At 35.1% G+C, this 20,414-nt stretch overlaps 1 protein-coding gene across 4 annotated transcripts in view; it reads right to left on the minus strand.

The window, feature by feature from the left end:
* Nucleotides 1-20,414, minus strand: part of SCN2A (sodium voltage-gated channel alpha subunit 2) — a 138,402-nt gene that overhangs the window by 14,221 nt on the left and 103,767 nt on the right. For all 4 annotated transcript variants that reach the window (XM_025852866.2, XM_025852874.2, XM_073883077.1 and 1 more), the window contains exons 18-21: nt 12,781-12,901; nt 8,243-8,397; nt 6,480-6,653; nt 2,394-2,516 (exon numbers count right to left, since the gene is read on the minus strand). In XM_025852866.2, coding sequence (XP_025708651.1) covers nt 2,394-2,516; nt 6,480-6,653; nt 8,243-8,397; nt 12,781-12,901 — 573 coding nt within the window. The remainder of the gene's footprint in view (nt 1-2,393; nt 2,517-6,479; nt 6,654-8,242; nt 8,398-12,780; nt 12,902-20,414) is intronic.

Genomic DNA, 20,414 nt, shown 5'->3' on the forward strand with positions numbered 1-20,414 from the left:
ACTAGTACCTGGTAGCTCCAATAAAAAATTTTTACAATTACAGTTCATAATGACATAAAATATATTTTATATTGTGGAATGTTTTCTCAGGAGGTAAGAACATACACAGAGCAAATGTTCATCAAAGAATGGAACTAATTATAAATGCAAATAGTGACATGGCAACAGCAACAGTGTCAGCGTGTGAATATCACAATTTCCGAATATTTGCAAACCATAAAATTTACTATCCACAATTTGAAAGTGAAAGAGAACAACACTTGAGGGTTAATTTCCAGGGCAAAAGGGAACACTGGTAATGATTATTCTGAGAAAGCAAGTGTAAGCCAGGACTGTCCCAAGCAGTGTAGTCTAGGGTCACCCTACAGCTACAACTCCGGAGCAAAGAGATCGAAGCACGGAAATCGAATACGTGACAGGAGGAAAAGGTTTGGAAGTCAGGAGCTCTGTGTCCCAGTTTACATCACAAATTAGCTGTGCGCCTTTGGGCAAGTTATCTCATTTCTCTGATCCCCCTTTGGGGAATCCCTTTCAGAAGAAAATTCTCGTAAAGGATTGCAATTTGAGCCCAGGGTTTTCACTTAATGGCTTTGTTACTTGCAGCTTTCTCAATTAACTAGGGCTTTCAGGAAACATTTTTCAGCACTTTTTAAAATTATCCCTCAAGGAGATATTTAGCTAAAAATCGTGTTCTGTGCAAGTGCACCTAACCTACTTCAGCAATAAACTTTATCAATGAGCAGGCATGTAAAATATAAGAAATACATGCATTAATCTTCCTCAACTCACTTATGGGATAAAAATATGTAAAAATACATATACACACACACATACGTACGTACGTACATACACACACACACCTACACACACGTACGTACACACGTACATGCGTACACACACGTACGTACATACACGTACATGCGTACACACACGTACGTACACACACGCATGCACGTACATACATACACGCACGTACGCACGTACATACATGCACACACGTACATACACACGTATGTATGTACACACGTACATACATACACACACGTGCATGCATACACACACGTACGTACATACATACACACACACATACGTACGTATGTACATACATACACACATATATAAATCTATGAGCAACGATATCTTACAACCAATCACACCAGACGGGTACTTGGCAAAAGGCACAACTCATCTGCAAATTGGCACCTGGAGCCTATTCAGTAAAGAATAATATTTTAAAGTATTTTTAAATGAAAGTAACTTTTAAAGAACTTATTGTAGTGTTATTATGAGAACTTCAACTCTCTGATAATGTAGAGGTACTTGTAGACTTGACAGTTTATTTTTAAGTTCACTACAACAAATGCTCTGCAAATGTGAGGAGATTCTAGTTAACAGAGTTTAAAAAAAACAACAACAACTGGAAAGCAAAGACATAATACATGTGTTTTCCAAGATAGTCAGATGTATGGGATGGCTGGCAATTTAGGTCCTTATCTATGAAAATTTGGTATAGAAAATATGAAATTATTCTAATACTGAGAGTTTGCCCTTTTAAAATTAAAACTACTGCAAAAACGGTGATTTTAAATTGGTAAAGTGAAAAGAATATAACAGCTAACAATTCTTTACTACGCAACCAGGAGCACACCAACACACAAATCCACACACCTACACACATTTCTGTTTATGTTTGCAACATTCAGAGAAAGTCCGAAGTAACTACTTTCAAATTATCAGAAAAAGCATCATTTTCTAACAGTTTCTTTTAGAATAGCAAAATCCACAGAGATAGGATGTCATCATTTCCTCTGTGCTGAGGGTGTGTTGGTCTCAGGTTTTGTGCCCCGGAGGGGGTGACAAATGGTAGCACAAATTCCTCCGTCCTTTGTACCACCTTTCTAAATGAGTATTGGATTTCCACAGCTGACCTACTTTTTAGCCACCTCAGCCTGTGTTTGAAAGCTAAAGGGCCAGATTCAGATTTTAAAAGGCTCAAACACATCACATGGAGCAATGAAGAAATGATGAAGAATTCTTTGGGGTTTTAAATTACAGTCAGTGGAATTTCCTGCACATTTACAAATGGAACGAACATAACGAATCTTGACTCACATCGGAAGTCTACACAACATGATAGAGATTTCCCAGAGAGTGAAAAACCTACTTACAAGCAATCTAATTGTTTCTAATAAGAAGCTATCACTTAGGTATTCTATTCTGTGAGTGTCTCCAACAGTGTCAAGTTTATGATGTCTGACAAATATTGATTGATAGGTTATGTCAGTATGAATGTATAAGATATAAATTCTCCATGGATTTGTCATTTCTGAGGTACAAAGTGGCAGTCTGTTCTCAATTATAATTTCAGCAAATTCTAAGGCATGCGGTCTTACCCTCATTCCTTCAAACCGGGATAAGGCTCTCAGTGGCCTCAGAGCTCTTAGTGTTCTGAGGGATTTGATGGCACCAAGTTCTGAGTAACCCAAGGCATTTGCAGTCAAGCTAACCAATGACACCTATACAGAGAAAGCAACACAGTTTTCTCATTTACAGACAAAAATGCTTACCCGGTTCAACCTTGCTCTGCAATAAACCAGTAGTTCTCAACCTTTAGTGAGTACCAAAATCACTTGGAGGGCTTGAAAACACAGATTACTGGCAGAGTCTGATTCAGCGGTTTTGGGGTGGGGCCTGAGATCTTCAGGTTTCCAGGTAAGGCTAAAGATACTGGTCTATGAGCCATACTTTGAGAACCACTGCCATAAACTTATGAGAAAGAAGCTATACATGTTCTCTTTTCAAAGATTCTTGATAAGAACAGTTTTTTTTAATTAAATGTAAAACAAGAAAAAGAATGCCACTGAAATGCAATCTTCATCTACAGATCTGTAAAATTTATCATCTCTCCTATTATTTAGCTGACCCAAAAGGGAGATGACTAAAATTTAGTGTAAGTACAAAGGTGAACTAAGCAAACCACTGGCGAATCTGAACACAAATACACTCAGAAAGATCTAGGCCTCTGAAAGTGGCTTTGTCTTTCTGTCAACTTCAGTATGAGGGCATCAAACCACGAACTAGGTCAAATTAAAATAATTAGCCAAAAAAAAGAAAAATTGAGATTTTAGTATGACTCATTAGAAATTGCCAGAACAATGATTATAGTCATTTATACAGATGACTAATGTAGTTGATAGAAATTCTAAAATCTCAACTAAAAAGGAAAAGAATAACTGTCATAGGTAGCACAGAAATGTCTGATTTCCCTTGAAAATACATAGAAAACTCATTGAAACTATACAAACTAAGAAAAACTATTTTGTCCCAAAGGACACTTGAATTTCAAAAACAGATAAATAAAAATAGATGTGTCATAGAGCTTTTAAGAGTATGGTGTTAATGGATATTTAAAAAAATATTTTTTAAGAAAAAGTACACAGAAAAGTTTTACAAAATTTATTCAAACTAATTTTGCACATGTAATGTGAAATAGAAAAAACCCTCTAAATTTGGCCAAAAATGAGCTACAAAAATTTATCTTAAGTGGTTCACATATTTTCCCTAAAATCTAAATTTTATTTATTTATTTGAGAGAGAGGGTGAGAGAATTCATGAGCAGGGGGGAAGGGTAGAGGGAGAAGCAGGGAACCTGATGCAGGACTCGATCCCAGGACCCCGGGATCATAACCTGAGCCAAAGGCAGACGCTTAACCGACTGAGCCACCCAGGCGCCCCTAAAATCTAAACTTTTAATTTTAGGCCTAGTGAAGCCCTCTCTTCACTAATAATTGGAAAATAAAGTTACTAGATTATCATTTGTTGTGAAGATTTTCTGTATATAAAATATGAGGACCTGGACTACTTACTTTATCTTCCCTGAAGACAGAATCAATAAGAAATAGGAATAAACTAAAGGATAAAAGATAAAAGTAGGACATAAGAAAAAAAATTCTGAACAGGGGCAGTATTTATTGGCCAACTAAAAGAAGTGGTAAAATACCCAATTTTATGTGACTTGTGTAGCTGAATGTGAGAAGGAGATACATTTATGCTTTCTCCTCTTCCTGGAACAATCTCCTAACTGGTCTTCTGGTCTCTAAAAAATCCCCTTTCTATTCCATCATTCACAACTGCACCAAATTTCTCTCCCTAAAAGAGCAAGCTGTTCTTGTCACTTTCCATATAGAATGCTTCAGGGGCTTCTTGAACTAGATCAGAGGCCTACATCTCCTTGGATGGCATCACAGTTCTTTAAACTCTTGTCCAACTTACCTTTCTTATCTTGTCATCCAATTAGAAAACACTTTCCCTCACCCCGTGGCACTATCCTTAACCCTCTAGGATTATTTGTTGCTTGCACAGGCCCCGCTTGGCATGCATGGGTCTTAATGCTTTGGTGTCCTTCCCCTTATCTGTATCAGCTGACATTCTCAGCCCTCAAACTCCAGCTCACAAGGGCACTGCCTCATAAAGCCTTGCCTCCTTCCTCAGGGAAGTGAACGGCACTTCTAATACAGATGTCATCTTGTTGTGTACGTATCTTTCCTCACTAGTCGACTGTAAGCTCCCACAAGCCAGAAAAATGACATTCGTATTTGTATCTTCCGTAACAAAACAGATGATCAAGAATATATTTGACATAAAGCAAAGTACTGATGAGTTTAATATATTGTCATAATAATTTTCTTAAATCTAAGAAGGTAAATATCAGGATATGTTCAGTAATATGAGCATCGGCTGCAGGGCAACTAGATTGCTCCTAAGAATTTCTTTATATTCAGGTCATATTGATTTAATGTCTTTAATGTTACACAGGTACATTATATATCAGGTATTTTTATTACAAATTTTCCAATGTATCGTGATCACATATAAAAAAATTTTAAAAAGTATCATTGGTAATCTAATTATACAAATAAAAGAACTGGTATGTTTTTCCATTGTGTAATATCCAATCATATGTGGTTTTAAGTATTTATTTATTGTCTTCTTTTATTGCCAGAAAACTTTTGATGTAATTCTGCATGTAGCCTTATATATTATATTTAATAGTAGATTTGCTATAGACAGATTAGGAAAAAATATAACAAGGATACTCTTCTCTCTTAAATTCAAAGAACTCTCTGTTTCCTCATATTTCGTTTCTTTGGTTTGGTGCTTAGAAAGCTCAAACTGGATTAAAAGTTGATAGTTTTTCTTTTTCTTTTTTTTTTTAAGATTTTATTTATTTATTTATTTGAGAGAGAGAGACAGAGATAGCAAGAGAGAGCATGACTGGGGAGGAGAGGGAGAAGCAGGCTCCCTGCAGAGGATCCTTGCTGAGGATCCCAGGACCCTGGGATCATGACCTGGGCCAAAGGCAGCAGCTTAGCCTACTGAGCCACCCAGGCGCCCCAAAAGTTTATATTTTTTCATTTGAAACTATAAAAAAATAACTTTCTCCATGAAAAGCTCCATTTTTTTTATTTTGCTAGCATGATAAGTAAATTTTATATATCAAAATATTTCAAGTTAAAAGTATGTCTTTAATTTCCATGGAATTACAATCAACAGAATATTATCTTTAAAATGCACTAGTTAGCACTGTGCTTTCTTGCAAATTCCAGGGTCCTCCTCCTCCCTTGTTGGCTGTGAACATCATCCTGTCACCTCCCATGTGCCTGTCCCCTGTCCCCACTGGCTTGCCTAGTCTTTTCTAAACAAAAGGCCTTTAAGTTTCTTTTTAGCCATTATGAATGGACTACTAATTTAAAAGGTATTTAAGAAGTAAACCTCCAGAACTAAATGAAAATGATTTTTAATTTTTTTGCTAAATTAAGATTTTATATTTGTGAATAAAAGGTAAGATCTTCTTCAAAATTCTCCCTCAGAAATCATAGAGTAACCTGGTATTCAATTTTGTAAATTTTCTGGTATTCAATTTTATATTCTGGTACTCCATCTTACTTTATTTTCAACACCAGTGCAGTTTAATACAACTTTTAAATAATTGGCCCACAGCCAATCTGTTTCAACCATCGTATAAATCAAGAAGTATGTCTCCTGCTTTTTTGACTTCCAAGTTTCTTTGTAATTAGTAACCCATCTGTGGGACAAACACTTCTCAATAAGCTCTGGTGATAACAAAAACACTAATGTCAAAGATAACTGTGAGGAATTTAAATACAGTTATTGTGTAAAAGGTAAGGGTGAAAAAAGCAAAACTTCTACATTAATATATTATTCTGTATACTTGGAATTTAAATATTAATTTGAAATGAAATCAATAAGTATAGTAAGGCAACATTTGACTGTTTCACCTATGAAAGTTTATGAATTTAAATCAGCAAAAAAACATTTTGGGGTATCTTCTCGTTGGGAAAATGGGAATCATCATTTATATTTACATATTTACTGAGGGCCTACTGTATGCCAGTCACCATTGCTAGAACTATCATCACATGGCAATGGAATGAAACACGGAAGTGCAGAACACTCACGTCAACAATCAGGAAATCCAGCCAGCACCAGGCATTGGTGAAGTACATCTGAAAACCGTATGCGACCCACTTGAGAAGCATTTCCAGGATGAATATGTAAGTGAAAACTTTGTCAGCATATTCTAACATGGTCTTAATGGTTTTTCGCTGCTCAATATATATATCTTCAAAGGCCTGTGAGTGAGAAAATTCCATGTAATTTCATTGTCATAAACTTGTCTCTAACTGATGTCTCAATAGAGCAAACCTGCTGCAAACCTCGTCTCAGGGGCCTGCGTCTGGAAGGCTTTGTGTTCCCCATGGTGGCACTGTGCTTTAGGGTCACCTGCAGGCACACTTCAGTCAACCAATGAATTCAAATAATTTTTAAATTAGGGTATCGGGATATCCCAAAGAGCTTAAAAATATTGAGAAACTGTCAGGTGCTTCTCTCTACAGCAGGAGGCAGAAAGTCATGTGTGAGTAGATCTGCTTTGTTGATTACACTAGAATGTTTTCTCTCAGTAATACAAATGCAAGGCAAGGAGACACCCCCCCCACCCCCATAGCCCAAGGAAAGAGGAACAGAGGGTTATCACTTTCACCTCTCTATTTCTCTCCCTCAGCATGGGCACATGTGTGGTGCATGTGGGGAAGCCCCCTCCGCCGGGCTCTGTGACATTTTGCAGAGCTCTTGAGACAGTGTGGGGAATTCATTTTCAAGAGCCTCTGGGTGTTCTGGAATGAAAAGATCATTTATCTAACTCAATCGCCTTATAGGAAAAACTATCAGGATAACTTGGTGGCCTGGATTAAGGACAAAAGAAAATTTTCTTTTTTTTTGGAGAAAAGGGGGATCTGGGCTTGTGATCAGGGCACAAGGGCCTAAAGTCTCTCCAGCTCAATTTATAGCTGAAGCTGGAAGCCCCTCAGAAGCCAGCCATTGTGCCAGCATGGTGATGCACTTCGGTGAGCTTTGACTGGGTATAACTGAGAACCAAGAGCTAAGACAGCAAAGGCACTAATTACTGGTGAGACTTCAGAGTTCCCTCTCTCCTGGCATTAAAAGCGCAGGGCTGACCCTCTTTGCTCAAGTACATGGCAAGACGCAGGACTCTTAGTCAAATCAGAGGCAGGCTTAGAGGCCTCCAGGTACAGGACTATAATCCTAATGAAATCAACTCACCAAACCCTGTAGTGACTAATTGAAAAAATAAAAGAAATGCAGCCACATTTCTATCACCAAATGGGAAAATGGGTCACACTATTTTCGTATGTTAATTAATATTTTGACCAAACTGACCTTTCCATTGAATGAAATTGGACATAAATTAAGTTTTAATGCTTTCACTTTGCTACTAGTCAGTAATTAAGTCAGTCTACTATTTTGCCATTCACTATGATTGGCACTAGTGAATCAGCATGAACAAAACAAGTGAATTCCCTGCAAAATGGAGCTTATGCTAAGCAGTTTGATATTTAGCTGATAATCCTGTATCATGTCTGCATAATCACTCTTAATAAGAACTGCCTCTGATGACTCAAAGTCAGAAATATCTTTCTTTAAATATTGCAGAAACCATAATCTGAGTTTGATTCAATCTGAGACCTACTCTACAACAATAAAAATTGCTATTTACTGAGGCTCACACTGTGCTAAAAATATCACACAATGTCTCGTACGTCACAAGCAACATATTTTAAAAACATATAACAAGAGGTTCATTGAGGGGGAAGGTAAAGAGTTTCAGTAAAAGAAAAGGAGCAGATCATATGTCACCTACCAGCGCCCCACTGCTGAGTAGAATCATGAAGACGATGAAGGTTTCAAACCAGTTGTGCTCCACTATCTTATAGCAGGTTTTTCTCAAGTTCCACCAGAGTTTCCCTTTGCCTTCTTCTATGCTTATCTGACAACACTTGAACTTCCGCACACAGTCTACAATAAGTCAAAGTAAATGAAGAAAAAATAGTTACTCTTTGATTATGTACATTTCTATTGATGGAAGACTCATCTACATTATTACCTGATATATTGTAAGTAACTATTTTTAAGATGGCTTCCACTTACACAAATGGAAATCATCTGTATGGTTTTTAAAATCATTCATTCAGCAAATATTTTTTATGTATATGTGATTATTGTAATGGATTATATTACATCATAAAAACATATAGAAAAACAGAAAGAAAATAAAATCACCAAATGTTGGTATTTCCATCTTGTCCTTATCTTATGATTCCATTCATACACGGACATTTGAGTTCTAAATAGTTCACTTAATGGTATAATATACGTATTTCCCTTTTATTGTATGTAAATAGAACTGTGAAAGGTTTCACAATACTTCTCTAAATAAGATTACCGGACTTAACCAGAATTTACAGAATTATTCCACTATTATTGAATATGTTGCCTTAATTTTGGCTATTATCGGCAACAATATTATAAACATCTTTGTGTAATTTGTGGATTACTAGATCAAAGGCTTATCAACAAATATTTATTGAATATCTGTTGCACTCAAGGAATTGTATTGGACAAAGTATAATAACAGAATGTGTAAACATAGACTTTCTCTTAAAAAAGTGTGCACTTGGGGCGCCTGGGTGGCTCAGTCATTGAGCGTCTGCCTTCAGCTCAGGTCATGATCCCAAGGTCCTGGGATCGAGCCCCGCATCGGGCTCCCTGCTCAGCGGGAAGCCTGCTTCTCCCTCTCCCACTCCCCCTGCTTGTGTTCCCTCTCTCGCTGTGTCTCTCTCTGTCAAACAAATAAAAATCTTAAAAAAAAAAAAGTGTGCACTTTAGGGGCGCCTGGGTGGCTCAGTCTGTTAAGCATCTGCCCTTCGGCTCAGGTTATGATCCTAGGGTCCTGGGATCGAGCCCTGCGTCCTCTCCCTGCTCAGGGGGGAGTCTGCTTCTCCCTCTCCCTCTGCCCCTCCCCCCATGCGCGCTCTCTCTCTCTCTCTCTCTCTCTCTCTCTCAAATAAATAAATAAATAAAATCTTTTTTTTTAAGTGTGCATTTTAAGTAGGGGACTTTTGTTCACAAATTCTATAATTATAGAAAGCAAAAAAAATCACAAATTAAATAAGGTATTGTACAAGTTGATTGGTACAGATTTATTTCTGATATTGAGCTTTATAGAGGAAATGAATTTCAGCTTAGACTTTGAGGGATATGTAAGAACAGGTCTGGTACAGGAGCTATAAAGGAATGGAGAAACGACGACATCAATAACACTTAATGATAGGTCTAGAAGTTGCATGAAGGAAAGAATTAGGAGTCAAGACTAGAAAAAACACTTAAGAGCCAATCTGAAAAAAGGAACTGGGGAGTCAGCTGGAGAATTTAGATTTTATATACTGTCCAACGAGTAAAACATTGAAGGATTTATTTGGGAGTTGTGAAGATTTACCTGATAAGAACACTGATTTAGAATGATCTCTGCCTATAAAAGGCACTGGATGAATAGAAGAAAGAAGACGAAAAAGGAGTTAAGAGTGCATGAAAAAAAAAGTGTATGAGATTCAAACAAGGGTGACAGTGGTGACAGTGGTTAGGAATCAGAAGATACCACTGAGCTGACAGGACCTGGCAGCACACAGAATAGGGGGATGCTGGGGTGCGGGAGATGGGTCATGAGATAAGGCTTGAACCATGAAGAGGGCTCTTGTTCAATGAAGAAAAAAATGGAAACCTCATCTTGAAAAGAGCATAATATTTTACTGCATAGGTATTTATCAGATGCTACTTTATAATGTCAGTCGGAGAGATCATATCCTTTGTTTCATGAAAATTTAACGATGTGCTATAAAATGTTATTAGCTTCTCATCTAAGAAATAAATAGTATTGTATTTGTTGTTTCTTTGAGGAGGAAGATCTTTTTCATATTCCTGCTTCCCAAAAGATCAAGAAGATTTATATGCCCTGAAAATATTCATTGTATTAAATTAAATGGAACTAAATTTAGGTTTGTTTTTTTTTTCTCTAGAGAGGATATGAGATGAAAAAACAATTTAATAGAAAAAGACCAATTTTAGCAGGAATGATGAATGCCAAATTTGAGACACTGGTTTATTTCTGAGAAGAAAGGAAGAAAATGGGATGAGGAAGGGGAACAAAATGGGCCTAAACTCTATCTGTTTTGTCTTAAATAAAAAGTCTGACGCATATATGACAGAAGTATTCAAATTGTTAAAGTTGGTTGGTGGGCATCTACCTATTATTCATTATTATTTTCTATAATGTTAAGTTATTCTATATCCTATATAGAATATATTCTAAAATATTTCATAGTTAAGTGGTTTTTTAAACCTTACAAAAGACAAATGTTGATAGTACCATAATTATTATTGCATAATTACTTATTATTTCCTTATTATTGAAGTATATATGAGTCTGTTGTGACCCTAAAGATAAGCTAATTGTCTGATAAGCTAAGAGTAAAAACTAATACCACAGAAATTATTTTTGTGATATACCACTTGAATGTTTTGGGAAGTCATATATTTTTTCATAATCAAGTAACTGCACTGGAATGTATGAAGACTTTTTGAAGAAAATAGCAAATAGTGACTTCCTGCATAACTTATGCTGAACAAACAGCTCTCCCTCTGAAATTATTTAAAAATTCACAATTAATATTTAAGTATTTATTTTCACCAATGCATTAAAGTCCAAAATCAACAAGTATATACAACATAATCTTATGTAACAACCTTGAAAGAATCCACTGATGTCAATTGTGATTTCTAACATCTGTGTAATTACATATTCTAAAATTTGCTTAAAGTTTAAATTAAAACAGCTTTAGTGTTCTTAATGTAATTACATATTCTAAAATTTGCTTAAAGTTTAAATTAAAACAGCTTTAGTGTTCTTAATGTAAACATGCATAACCCAAATGAAACACTTTTAGAATTAGTTGTAATAAAATTGCATTACTAGTAGCAATTTGAGGCAGTCGCTATCTTTATTTTTAATTTTTTAAAGATCTATTTATTCATTTTAGAGAGGGGGAGGGGGTAGAGGGAGACAGAGAGAGAAACCCAAGCAGACTCCCCGCTGAATGTGGAGCCTAATGCTGAGTTTGATCTCATGACCCTGAGATCATGACCTGAACCAAAATCAAGAGTCAGATACTTAACCTACTGTGCCACCCAGGCAGCCCTGAGGCATGTCTCTATTTTTAAATTTTTGCTTAAGCAATTGCTATATGTTATTGCTTTGAGACTAAGACATGATATGCATTATTAAACAGCTGTTAACTAAAAAAATGAGTTAAATGTGAAGTGATATCCAGGGTTTTAGAGGAATGTTCCTGTACCTACAATAGGGATTTATATAAGAAATGAAGAGAATTTCTGATCTTGTGGGAAGAAATTGTACTAAATTTTTCTGTCTCTTTGATCATTAGCGGTGAATTCCCCCACAGTCTGGATTGGCCGGGAGACTTGCTTTGGTGAACAGCACAGGAGCAAACCTGGCAGAAGAGGAGCCTTGGCAGTTCGGCTTCCTCTCCTGCTCCTGTGCCTTCACCCCATGAACACACTTGCTCACTGGGCGGAGGACAAGATTGAGAGTGGCGTGGAGCTGAGTGCGCCCAAGAGTCCATGCGAAACCTCAGGCTTGGAAGAGAGCCTATCCGAGATCAGCAAAACCACCTAGCTGGCCATGGACTCATGAGCAAAAATACTGGGTATATAGTGTTATTGTTCAAGAGATAACTGATCCATACCTCAAATTACATAATTTTAGGTTTCTTCAGAAAATCCTCTTGGTATTATTGGCCTGATGGCATGGTGTCCCATATTATAAAACTCATAGTATATTTTGGCATTTCATTATCTCTTATCTATTATCATTCAGAACAAGTAAAAAAATTAATCTTGACAGATACAAGTAACCATTACTCATGGACAGTTTTAAATGTACACTTATCATTTACTCCCCATTGTAAGCTGACAAAACAGTAAACAATAAATTACCTCTTGGACCTTAAATTTTTTCTTCTTTTTGTTCTTAAAGCTAACAAGAAATATGCTTGATTTGTCATTCTCTCTGATTCAATATTCTAGAAGGCCACTAAAACACCCATATAGTTAGCAGCATTTCTTAGCTGAACAGTATGCACAAAAATAGTAATGTCTGATTACATAAATCTTATCTTCTAAAAAATTATCTTTGTTTTGATACAGAAAAAAAAAAACAAAAGCCAAACAAATAAACGGATAGTCACTAGATAGAGATGATTAGAAGATGGGGAAAGACATACGTAAGAGTGGTCCAGTGAGCTCATATGCATTGTTCCCACTTACCTTCCGTGAAACAGGCTTCAGGTTCAAGGGATTCTTCAGGTTCTACCTCAGGTTGCTCTCCCTCAGCGGGAGCTCCTATGTCAACTGTGCTGCCTTCAGATGAACTAGTTGCATTTAGCTTCTGAAAATCAATTCCACAGAAAATCTTTTAAAATATTTTCTTTATAATATAAAAACTCAAAAGGCGTGACCTCAAGTCTTCTGTATGCATTTCCTTGATCTGTAATTCAAGAGTATCTTAAACATAATGCCAGTCCGCTTTAGTAGAGGTGGGGGTCACAAGATTAGATGCAGTGCCACAGCATATTTTTTCTTTAAAAATATGGTGCTAACAACTTAAATAATTTTTGATTAAGCCCATGTATAGAGATTCTGAAATAAAATCCTGAAGAGAGCTTTGTAAGCTGCCAGAGCCATATGGTCATCTGTGATCTTGCTTTTGTAAATTAGCTTGCAAATGGTATAGTTTGTTTTATTCTAAAATTGTGACCCAACCAATGAAAGCTGCACAAGTGTATTTTCATGTCAAATGCAGAAAAGATTGATCCAATGCACATAAACAGCAACAATCTAAATTTATCCACTTTTCATTGACATGAAAACATATACCACTAGTTGTTATTAAATATATTCTATAGTTTTCTAATTCAGAAAAGAGCAGCACATTGTTAGCTTTATAGCAAGAGCTGGTATTTTGCATTCTCTTTGGCCAATGCACCCCTGTGTTTCATTGTGCATTTGGAAACTACTTGTTACTCTGGCACTCTTACCTGTCCTGTTAATACGGGGAGAAGCGAATCTTTGGCAGTCACTTTGGTTTCCTTTAGGCTACATCAAATACCACCAAAAGAAAAATATAATAGAAAGAAGTTGTTTTGGACCTTGACATATAACAAACTTTAGCCAGGTCAGGGTGTTAAAGGGATCAGCTAAAAATAAAGGGATGCCAGTCTTTAGCCTGGTCTTAAAATGCTGCAGGAATGACACAGGGCCAGGTATGAGTGCCACATGGAATCAGAGTAGTTTGGGCCACAGCATTCCCGGACCTGTTACAATGTTATTACCATTAGTGCATAACATTAGGAAATGGCTGAGCTGATAAGAGCTACTTTATAAAGGGGATGAGGTAAGCACACGATAAAATGCACACTGAAGTATGTTGAACTACTACAAAGTGGATATTGTAGTCAGTACTAGAAACACTCTACTCATATTTGAGCTAAGGATTATATGGATCTGCTCTGGGAAGCTGGTTCCTTTATTTTATGAAAATAATTTTCTTTATTTAAAATATTTACTTGGCATAGTGATGCTGATGAAGTAAAACTATTTATATATGATAAATATGAGATTGAAAATGCTTTTGTCTTGTGTAATTTAACAATATCAGTGATAGAAGCATAAATATTAGATGTGTCTATCTTCTTAGAACCAGTTTCAGGACTATTTTTTAATTTGACTGAAACAGTTAAATCAAGGATTATATATTATAAAATGCTTGAAGTTTGTTGAATTCTTCTGCTCACCAGGTGTATCACAATAGTAGACAGATAATCACGATATCTTTGTCCTTAAATTTTAAATATATTTAGTTTTAAGGTGAAATGTCAAAGTGGGAATATTTATTATACAATATTTTAATTTTTCAGACTTCTAATTTCTTATCCTTCGTCTTTTGGTTAGACTCTTTGATAATATAGCTGTGTTTAGGTACACGTAATTGACTAAGATATGACCAAATTATCCTCTCATTCCAATTCATCTGACTTGAATAAAATTGTTACATATCAGGGAGCTGAAATACTGATCTTTTCATTTGCAGGATGTTGAAACATGGCAATCGGAAAAACTGAAGCTTAGTCATACCTAATCTAACTGCAGACAGCCCACAATAAGAAATGGAAAACATTCCTTTTAGGAAAAAAGGGTAACACTGTAAATAGAGATTGGGGGAAGACCTAGGGGCGAACCCAAGGAAAAAATGAGGCTCCATATTCAAAGTACTCCATATGCTCAGACTGGCATTAGTGAATGATGGCATTACAGCCTATCAGGGCTGGGTATGTCAAAGGTACTCAATAAATATTGTTTAAAAAATAATGAATGAATGACTTCTCCATAACAAAATGAAGGTGAGCTCTTGACACTGATGGGGAGAAGTCATCAGATAACAAATTCCAGTGAATCTTGGTTTGAAATGTTCCAGAGGATCCCTGTAACATCAACTCTCACCCCTTTCATTTGGTGCAGCTCCTTAATACTAATATAGAAATAATGTCTTTTTATTGAAGCCAAATATTTGTGTATTTAAAGGTCAGGTTACTACTTTTTTATAAGTGCAACATGAAACTATTTTGTCTCTAGAAGACGTATAGCACAAGACTTAATCTTTTGAGGCAAAGATACTACTTTTGCCATCTCTGTGTCCCTAGTACCTATCACCAATGTTTATGTTTAATAGATGTTTGTTGAGTAAATGAATAAATGACCAGTGCATGGACTCTTTTATTCTGCCAGTAACTACTTCTGACACCGCCTATCAAATACTTTCACATTCAAGGGAATACAAATAAAATCCCCACTTAGGTGCAGAGTAACACGAATCCTTTAAGATTCTGAATTGTGTAAATAGTGGCCAACAACTTTTAGAATTAGGAGTGTTGTCTCAACATCAGGTTCTCAATTATTCAGACCTAAAATCAGTCTACAACGAAAACTGTAGTTTAACTCTGGAGTTAGTAAACTAATACTGAATCATTCTGACAGTGTTTTCTTTCTTTTCACTCTTTATCGTTAGATCTGCGTCCCATTGGTGAATGGAATCTTTTTAAGGAGAAGCAATCTCCTCCTCCTCCATCTTCCCTCTGATGTGGAACAGCAACCAATCTGGTGTCTATTTAGAGAAGGAAATGTGGCTTTAAATACCTTGTCCTAAGTTATAGTGAGTCAGTAACTGGACTCTAGAGCTTCTGTACCCTATTTTACCAGAACTTCCTAGAGAATTTTTTGATGATTCATAAGTAAAACCAACCTTTATCAGTATAAAATATTTAGTAGACGTGATATGTAGTTAAATGTTGTAGGTTCAAGATAGTGCTTGTGATATTATTGATTCCCATGTTTTGTGACTATGAACTTAGTATTAGTTCAGTTTATATTCATATTCCTATATGTATTAATGTAGAGTAGAACTAAATATTCATTGGAATATTAAATGAACAAAAAGTTTACTTTAAACAATAGTACCGAGATGTAGGCAAGAAACTGTGATTTATAAAATCTTTCTTGATAACATCAATCCATTGACTTTCTTAAAATTACATAAGAGGCAAATATCATAATATAAAATATGTCAAGTAAAAGTTAAAATGTGTAAAGAATCCATAAAAATCAAAGGAATCAAATTAAGACTATAAAACTCCAGCTTCAGATATGGTCATAATTATAACAAATCCTAACTATCGCACAAATTCACCAAATAGAACTGTCAAATATACATCATTATATGGAACTTTAGAACTCATGTACTTGAAGAATTTTCAAATAAAGGTTGCTTGCAAATGCTCCAAACTAGGCATCATCCACTGCAAAATACCCCATGAGTAACAGACCAAAATATGAATTGGCTAGAAATAGAACCAGTTCTATACTTTGAAGTTCCACACTTGGCAAGTTTTATATTTCCCTTTGGTAAAATATAAATGTTTAGGTTCCCTTTTTATTTTTTGTGCTTATTTATTAGGAAATAAATGAACTAAATATTGTTAGAGTACCCTCGCCTAGTTAAATTTTAACAAAATATGATGTATTCTAATATCAGGATAGTAGAGATCAAACAGGAATAGCCAATTGTTACTTGCTATGAATAGCACTGGCAATAATTTATTTTCAGGTGGAATATTACATGAACATTTGTTTTAATGAAAATCTCATACTGCAGGACTCTTCCTATTGAAAAGCTGCCAGATTCTTATTGGAATATTAAATGCTAATATTTGCTAAATGATCTAATAAATAAATATCAAGGCACATAATATCTCATTTTGTATTTTTAAACATTCTATCTCTTTTACTTTTCATGTCATTGATATATTACTATTAAACACTGACATGCCAAAGTAATAGTCTTTTTTCAGAAAGTAAAGTATTTTTTAAAATAATTAATCACAGCAGAAAAAGGGAGAGAAAACATCATTTGTTATTTTTTTCATAGGCACGCTTGTTTTTCATTATAAAACTGAGATACATTTTTAGGGGAAATATAATTATTGCAAAGATTGTATATAATATTATAAAGATTTTATATAATTTAGAAAAGAGGTATATTCTACTCTGACTCAATAAAAGGAGCTGGGATTTTAAAGAACGAAATAGCTTCAAATATAGATTAAATCAAATATTTTGCATCTAAATATTCTGACCCCCAAGAATGGCAATCCTTTGTTCCACATGGATCTTAATTCAAATTTATATTTAAGGAGCTCTGGGTTATTTTCCATGAAAAATCTTAACACTAGAACAATGAAAGTTATAATCTTGCTTGCTTTGGGATAAGCTTAAGGCCAAAGTGGCACATTAATACCAGAAAGGGATTGTTGGTGTTATGGTCTTAATAAGGAAGATGGCAAAATCAAACATATGACAAAAAGTATCATTAGTATTATACTGCATTACCCAGAAACCATTTCTGTCTTTATAATGGATACATTACACAATTTTCAAACCATAAATTGGATTTGAAGTATCCATCTTGGCCCCGCAAAAGTAAGCCTTATATCATGTTGGCCTACTCCTCAGCAGATAGATAGTGCCCCAAAGACACACATGTTTAGTCCATTTTGTTCTTACATGAAGGATATTAAGAGCTTTTTTCTCCCTTAATCACTATCCTACTGGAAAACTTTCCTTCGAGGACTAAACATTCTCCAGGATAAAATCGTAAGTGGGTTCTTACTGAATCCTTCCCACCAAAACCTTCTCTTACATCTTTTTCCCTCTTCCACCCCTTGTATTGGATTTAGTATACTCTTTTATGGAGCAGACAATGTTTCCTGAGGGAGGATAAGAGACATATTCAAGGACATTGAAAACTGTAATAATGTAAGAGTTAAGAATAAGTAAGTCAATTTAAACCAGTTTCTGCTTAGTTTGTGTTTCACCATATGTACTCCAATAAATGTCCGAAATAAACTGGTAGGTAATATATCTGATTATCACTTTCTTGGTATACCTGTTTATTCAAGAACTTGGAATATGGAATACTCAGAAAATAAGGAAATGAACCTTCCTTTTTTCCAAGAAACTGGGAAAAACAAGCTATTATCCTAAGGAGTCAAGTCCCACACTTTTCTGAAGAATTAATAAATTATAGGGAAAAAAATTCTCTCTAGTCCTTGTGTATACGTATTATCTGTGTTTCATTGCAAACGCTTAGATATCTTGGGTCCTATTGTATGTCATTCTTCAATATACAGGGCATTATCTTTCAAAAGTCTAGAGTGCCAGAGACTGAATATTTTGTTCCAAAGTATAAAAGAATACTATAAGAATGACATAATCATTGCTCCTTTCCAGAGAGCCAAATATGCTTATATTGGGGTTGTTTTACAGTTTTAATGGCAGAAGAGGAAACTGCACCTAAGTGACAAAGTATTTAATTAACATTTCTTAAGAAAATAATTCAATCGCACTGAGCAATTTGGTTAACATATTTGAGTACAAAACTATGATTTCAACATTAGGAAATGCAAAGGTCCACCAAATGGACCCCAAAGTGGGTTACACTCATTGCCATGATCAATGACAAGGGAGGTCCTTTCATTTAAAAACACTGAAGGACCTCACAAGGATTCTCTTCCTATATAGGAGTTTGTAGTGCATGATATATGTAAATAATATTCTTCAGGAGAAAGTTTCCCAGCAGGTCTGGATGAAACAAGGAAAAACAAAACCACAAAGGACAGAGGAACAACCAAGTAAAGAAGGTGGATTCCAGATCTATTTTCCCACCTAAAAGACCATTATCTAATTTTTTTTGGTATACAAAAAGCATTTTTTCCCCTTTTCTTTCAGTCTTAGGAGTTTTAGGGGTAGATATCAACAGAATTTCCAAGGTAATCATATTCTAAATGTAAAATACTTTTGGTCAATTGCTGAATAAAACAATGTCATTTTCTCTGTAATGAAGCAGATAAAAATTGTACCCATGCTGCTAGCAGCCAAAATATAAACATTCCAATTCATTTACATTATTATCACATTAAAATACCCTTTAAACAGTTTGCACATGAATAAGGGATTACTTTGTTTTTCAGATTACCTTTCAGAAAAACTTAATATGACAGTGAACAAAAAATTACCAACAAAGTACACCCATTGGGGTTATATTAAAAAAACAAAACAAAACAGGGGTGAGAAAGCTTTTCTGCAAGTTTTTCAAAGAGCACCTACATTTCTCCTTTAAGCCCTTAGCATGTTCAAAACTCTGTAGCATTAAATGGAAATTAAATAATCCATAAAGGCATGCACTTTTATTTTTCAGTGAATATAATTTCTATTAAAATCTATGAAAGAAGATTAGCAACTATATCATTGTTTCAAAAACTTAGGGTTGCCAGACTTGCCTGACCATGCTTTATATGACTCAGCATAAGAGCAGCTGTGCATATTTTTATTTTACTGCCAATGGATGGGCAAGGAATGTAGCTGAGTAACATGCAGGCCACTCAAAATTCATTTAGAAACTGATTATATTTATATATGTACAACTTGCTTGGGTAACCTGGGTAAAAGTGGTGGCACGAGCCTCTGGCTGGTTAAAAAACACCAGAGCTGCACTCTTGATGGCTCCAGCTTGATTTTACCCCTGTGAGAAGTAAGAATGGTAAGCAGTGAAGGTCACCATATTGTACTAGTAAATTTCACTTTGAAAAATAATCATTCAAGCATGTTTTCAACATTATTAAAACTCTAAAAGAGAAATCATTCAAAATTGCAAACTATGAAAGGAATTACATTAAATATAGTCAAATAATGTTGAGTTAAAGCATACATGATTATAACATGGTAAGCTCTAGAGAATCCACAGAAAGGTATCAAAGAATCACACAACTTTGTCAAAGACATAGAGGATTTAGTTCAAACACCCAAACAACCTCCGAGTCCACTTGGTTAGTCTGTCCTATAAAAAGGGATTTTCAGGCATTCCAAAAATTTTAAAGTGCCATATTTTTTCCTTTAATTAAAAATTATTTAGAAAAGAATATCAATAGCCTTCATACCATTTCTTACTACTCTACATGTGATATTTAACAGCACAACCCCATCCCATCAGTTTAAAAAAATGAACAGACAAAAATAACTAGAAGACAGAACACTAAACAGATATCTCAGGTAGGAATATTTGGAATTCTTGGATAATTCTCTCAAATCTCTTTTGTTTTCTAGTATAGAGCTACTAGGTAAAATACCAAATGATTAAAACCTGCACATTTTTCTTCCTAGACCATTGCCCTAATTTTTTTATGAGTTTATATTTAGGAAGTTTGATATCAAGATATACTTGAAAATTTCTCCAAATAATAAATTTTAGCAACCAGGTAACAATCTCTATGTGAGAACGAATCTAAAGGACT

Source organism: Callorhinus ursinus, unplaced genomic scaffold, assembly GCF_003265705.2.
Source record: "Callorhinus ursinus isolate GAN/ISIS: 27379988/994484 unplaced genomic scaffold, GSC_fseal_2.0 scaffold2, whole genome shotgun sequence".
Lineage (NCBI taxonomy): Eukaryota > Metazoa > Chordata > Mammalia > Carnivora > Otariidae > Callorhinus > Callorhinus ursinus.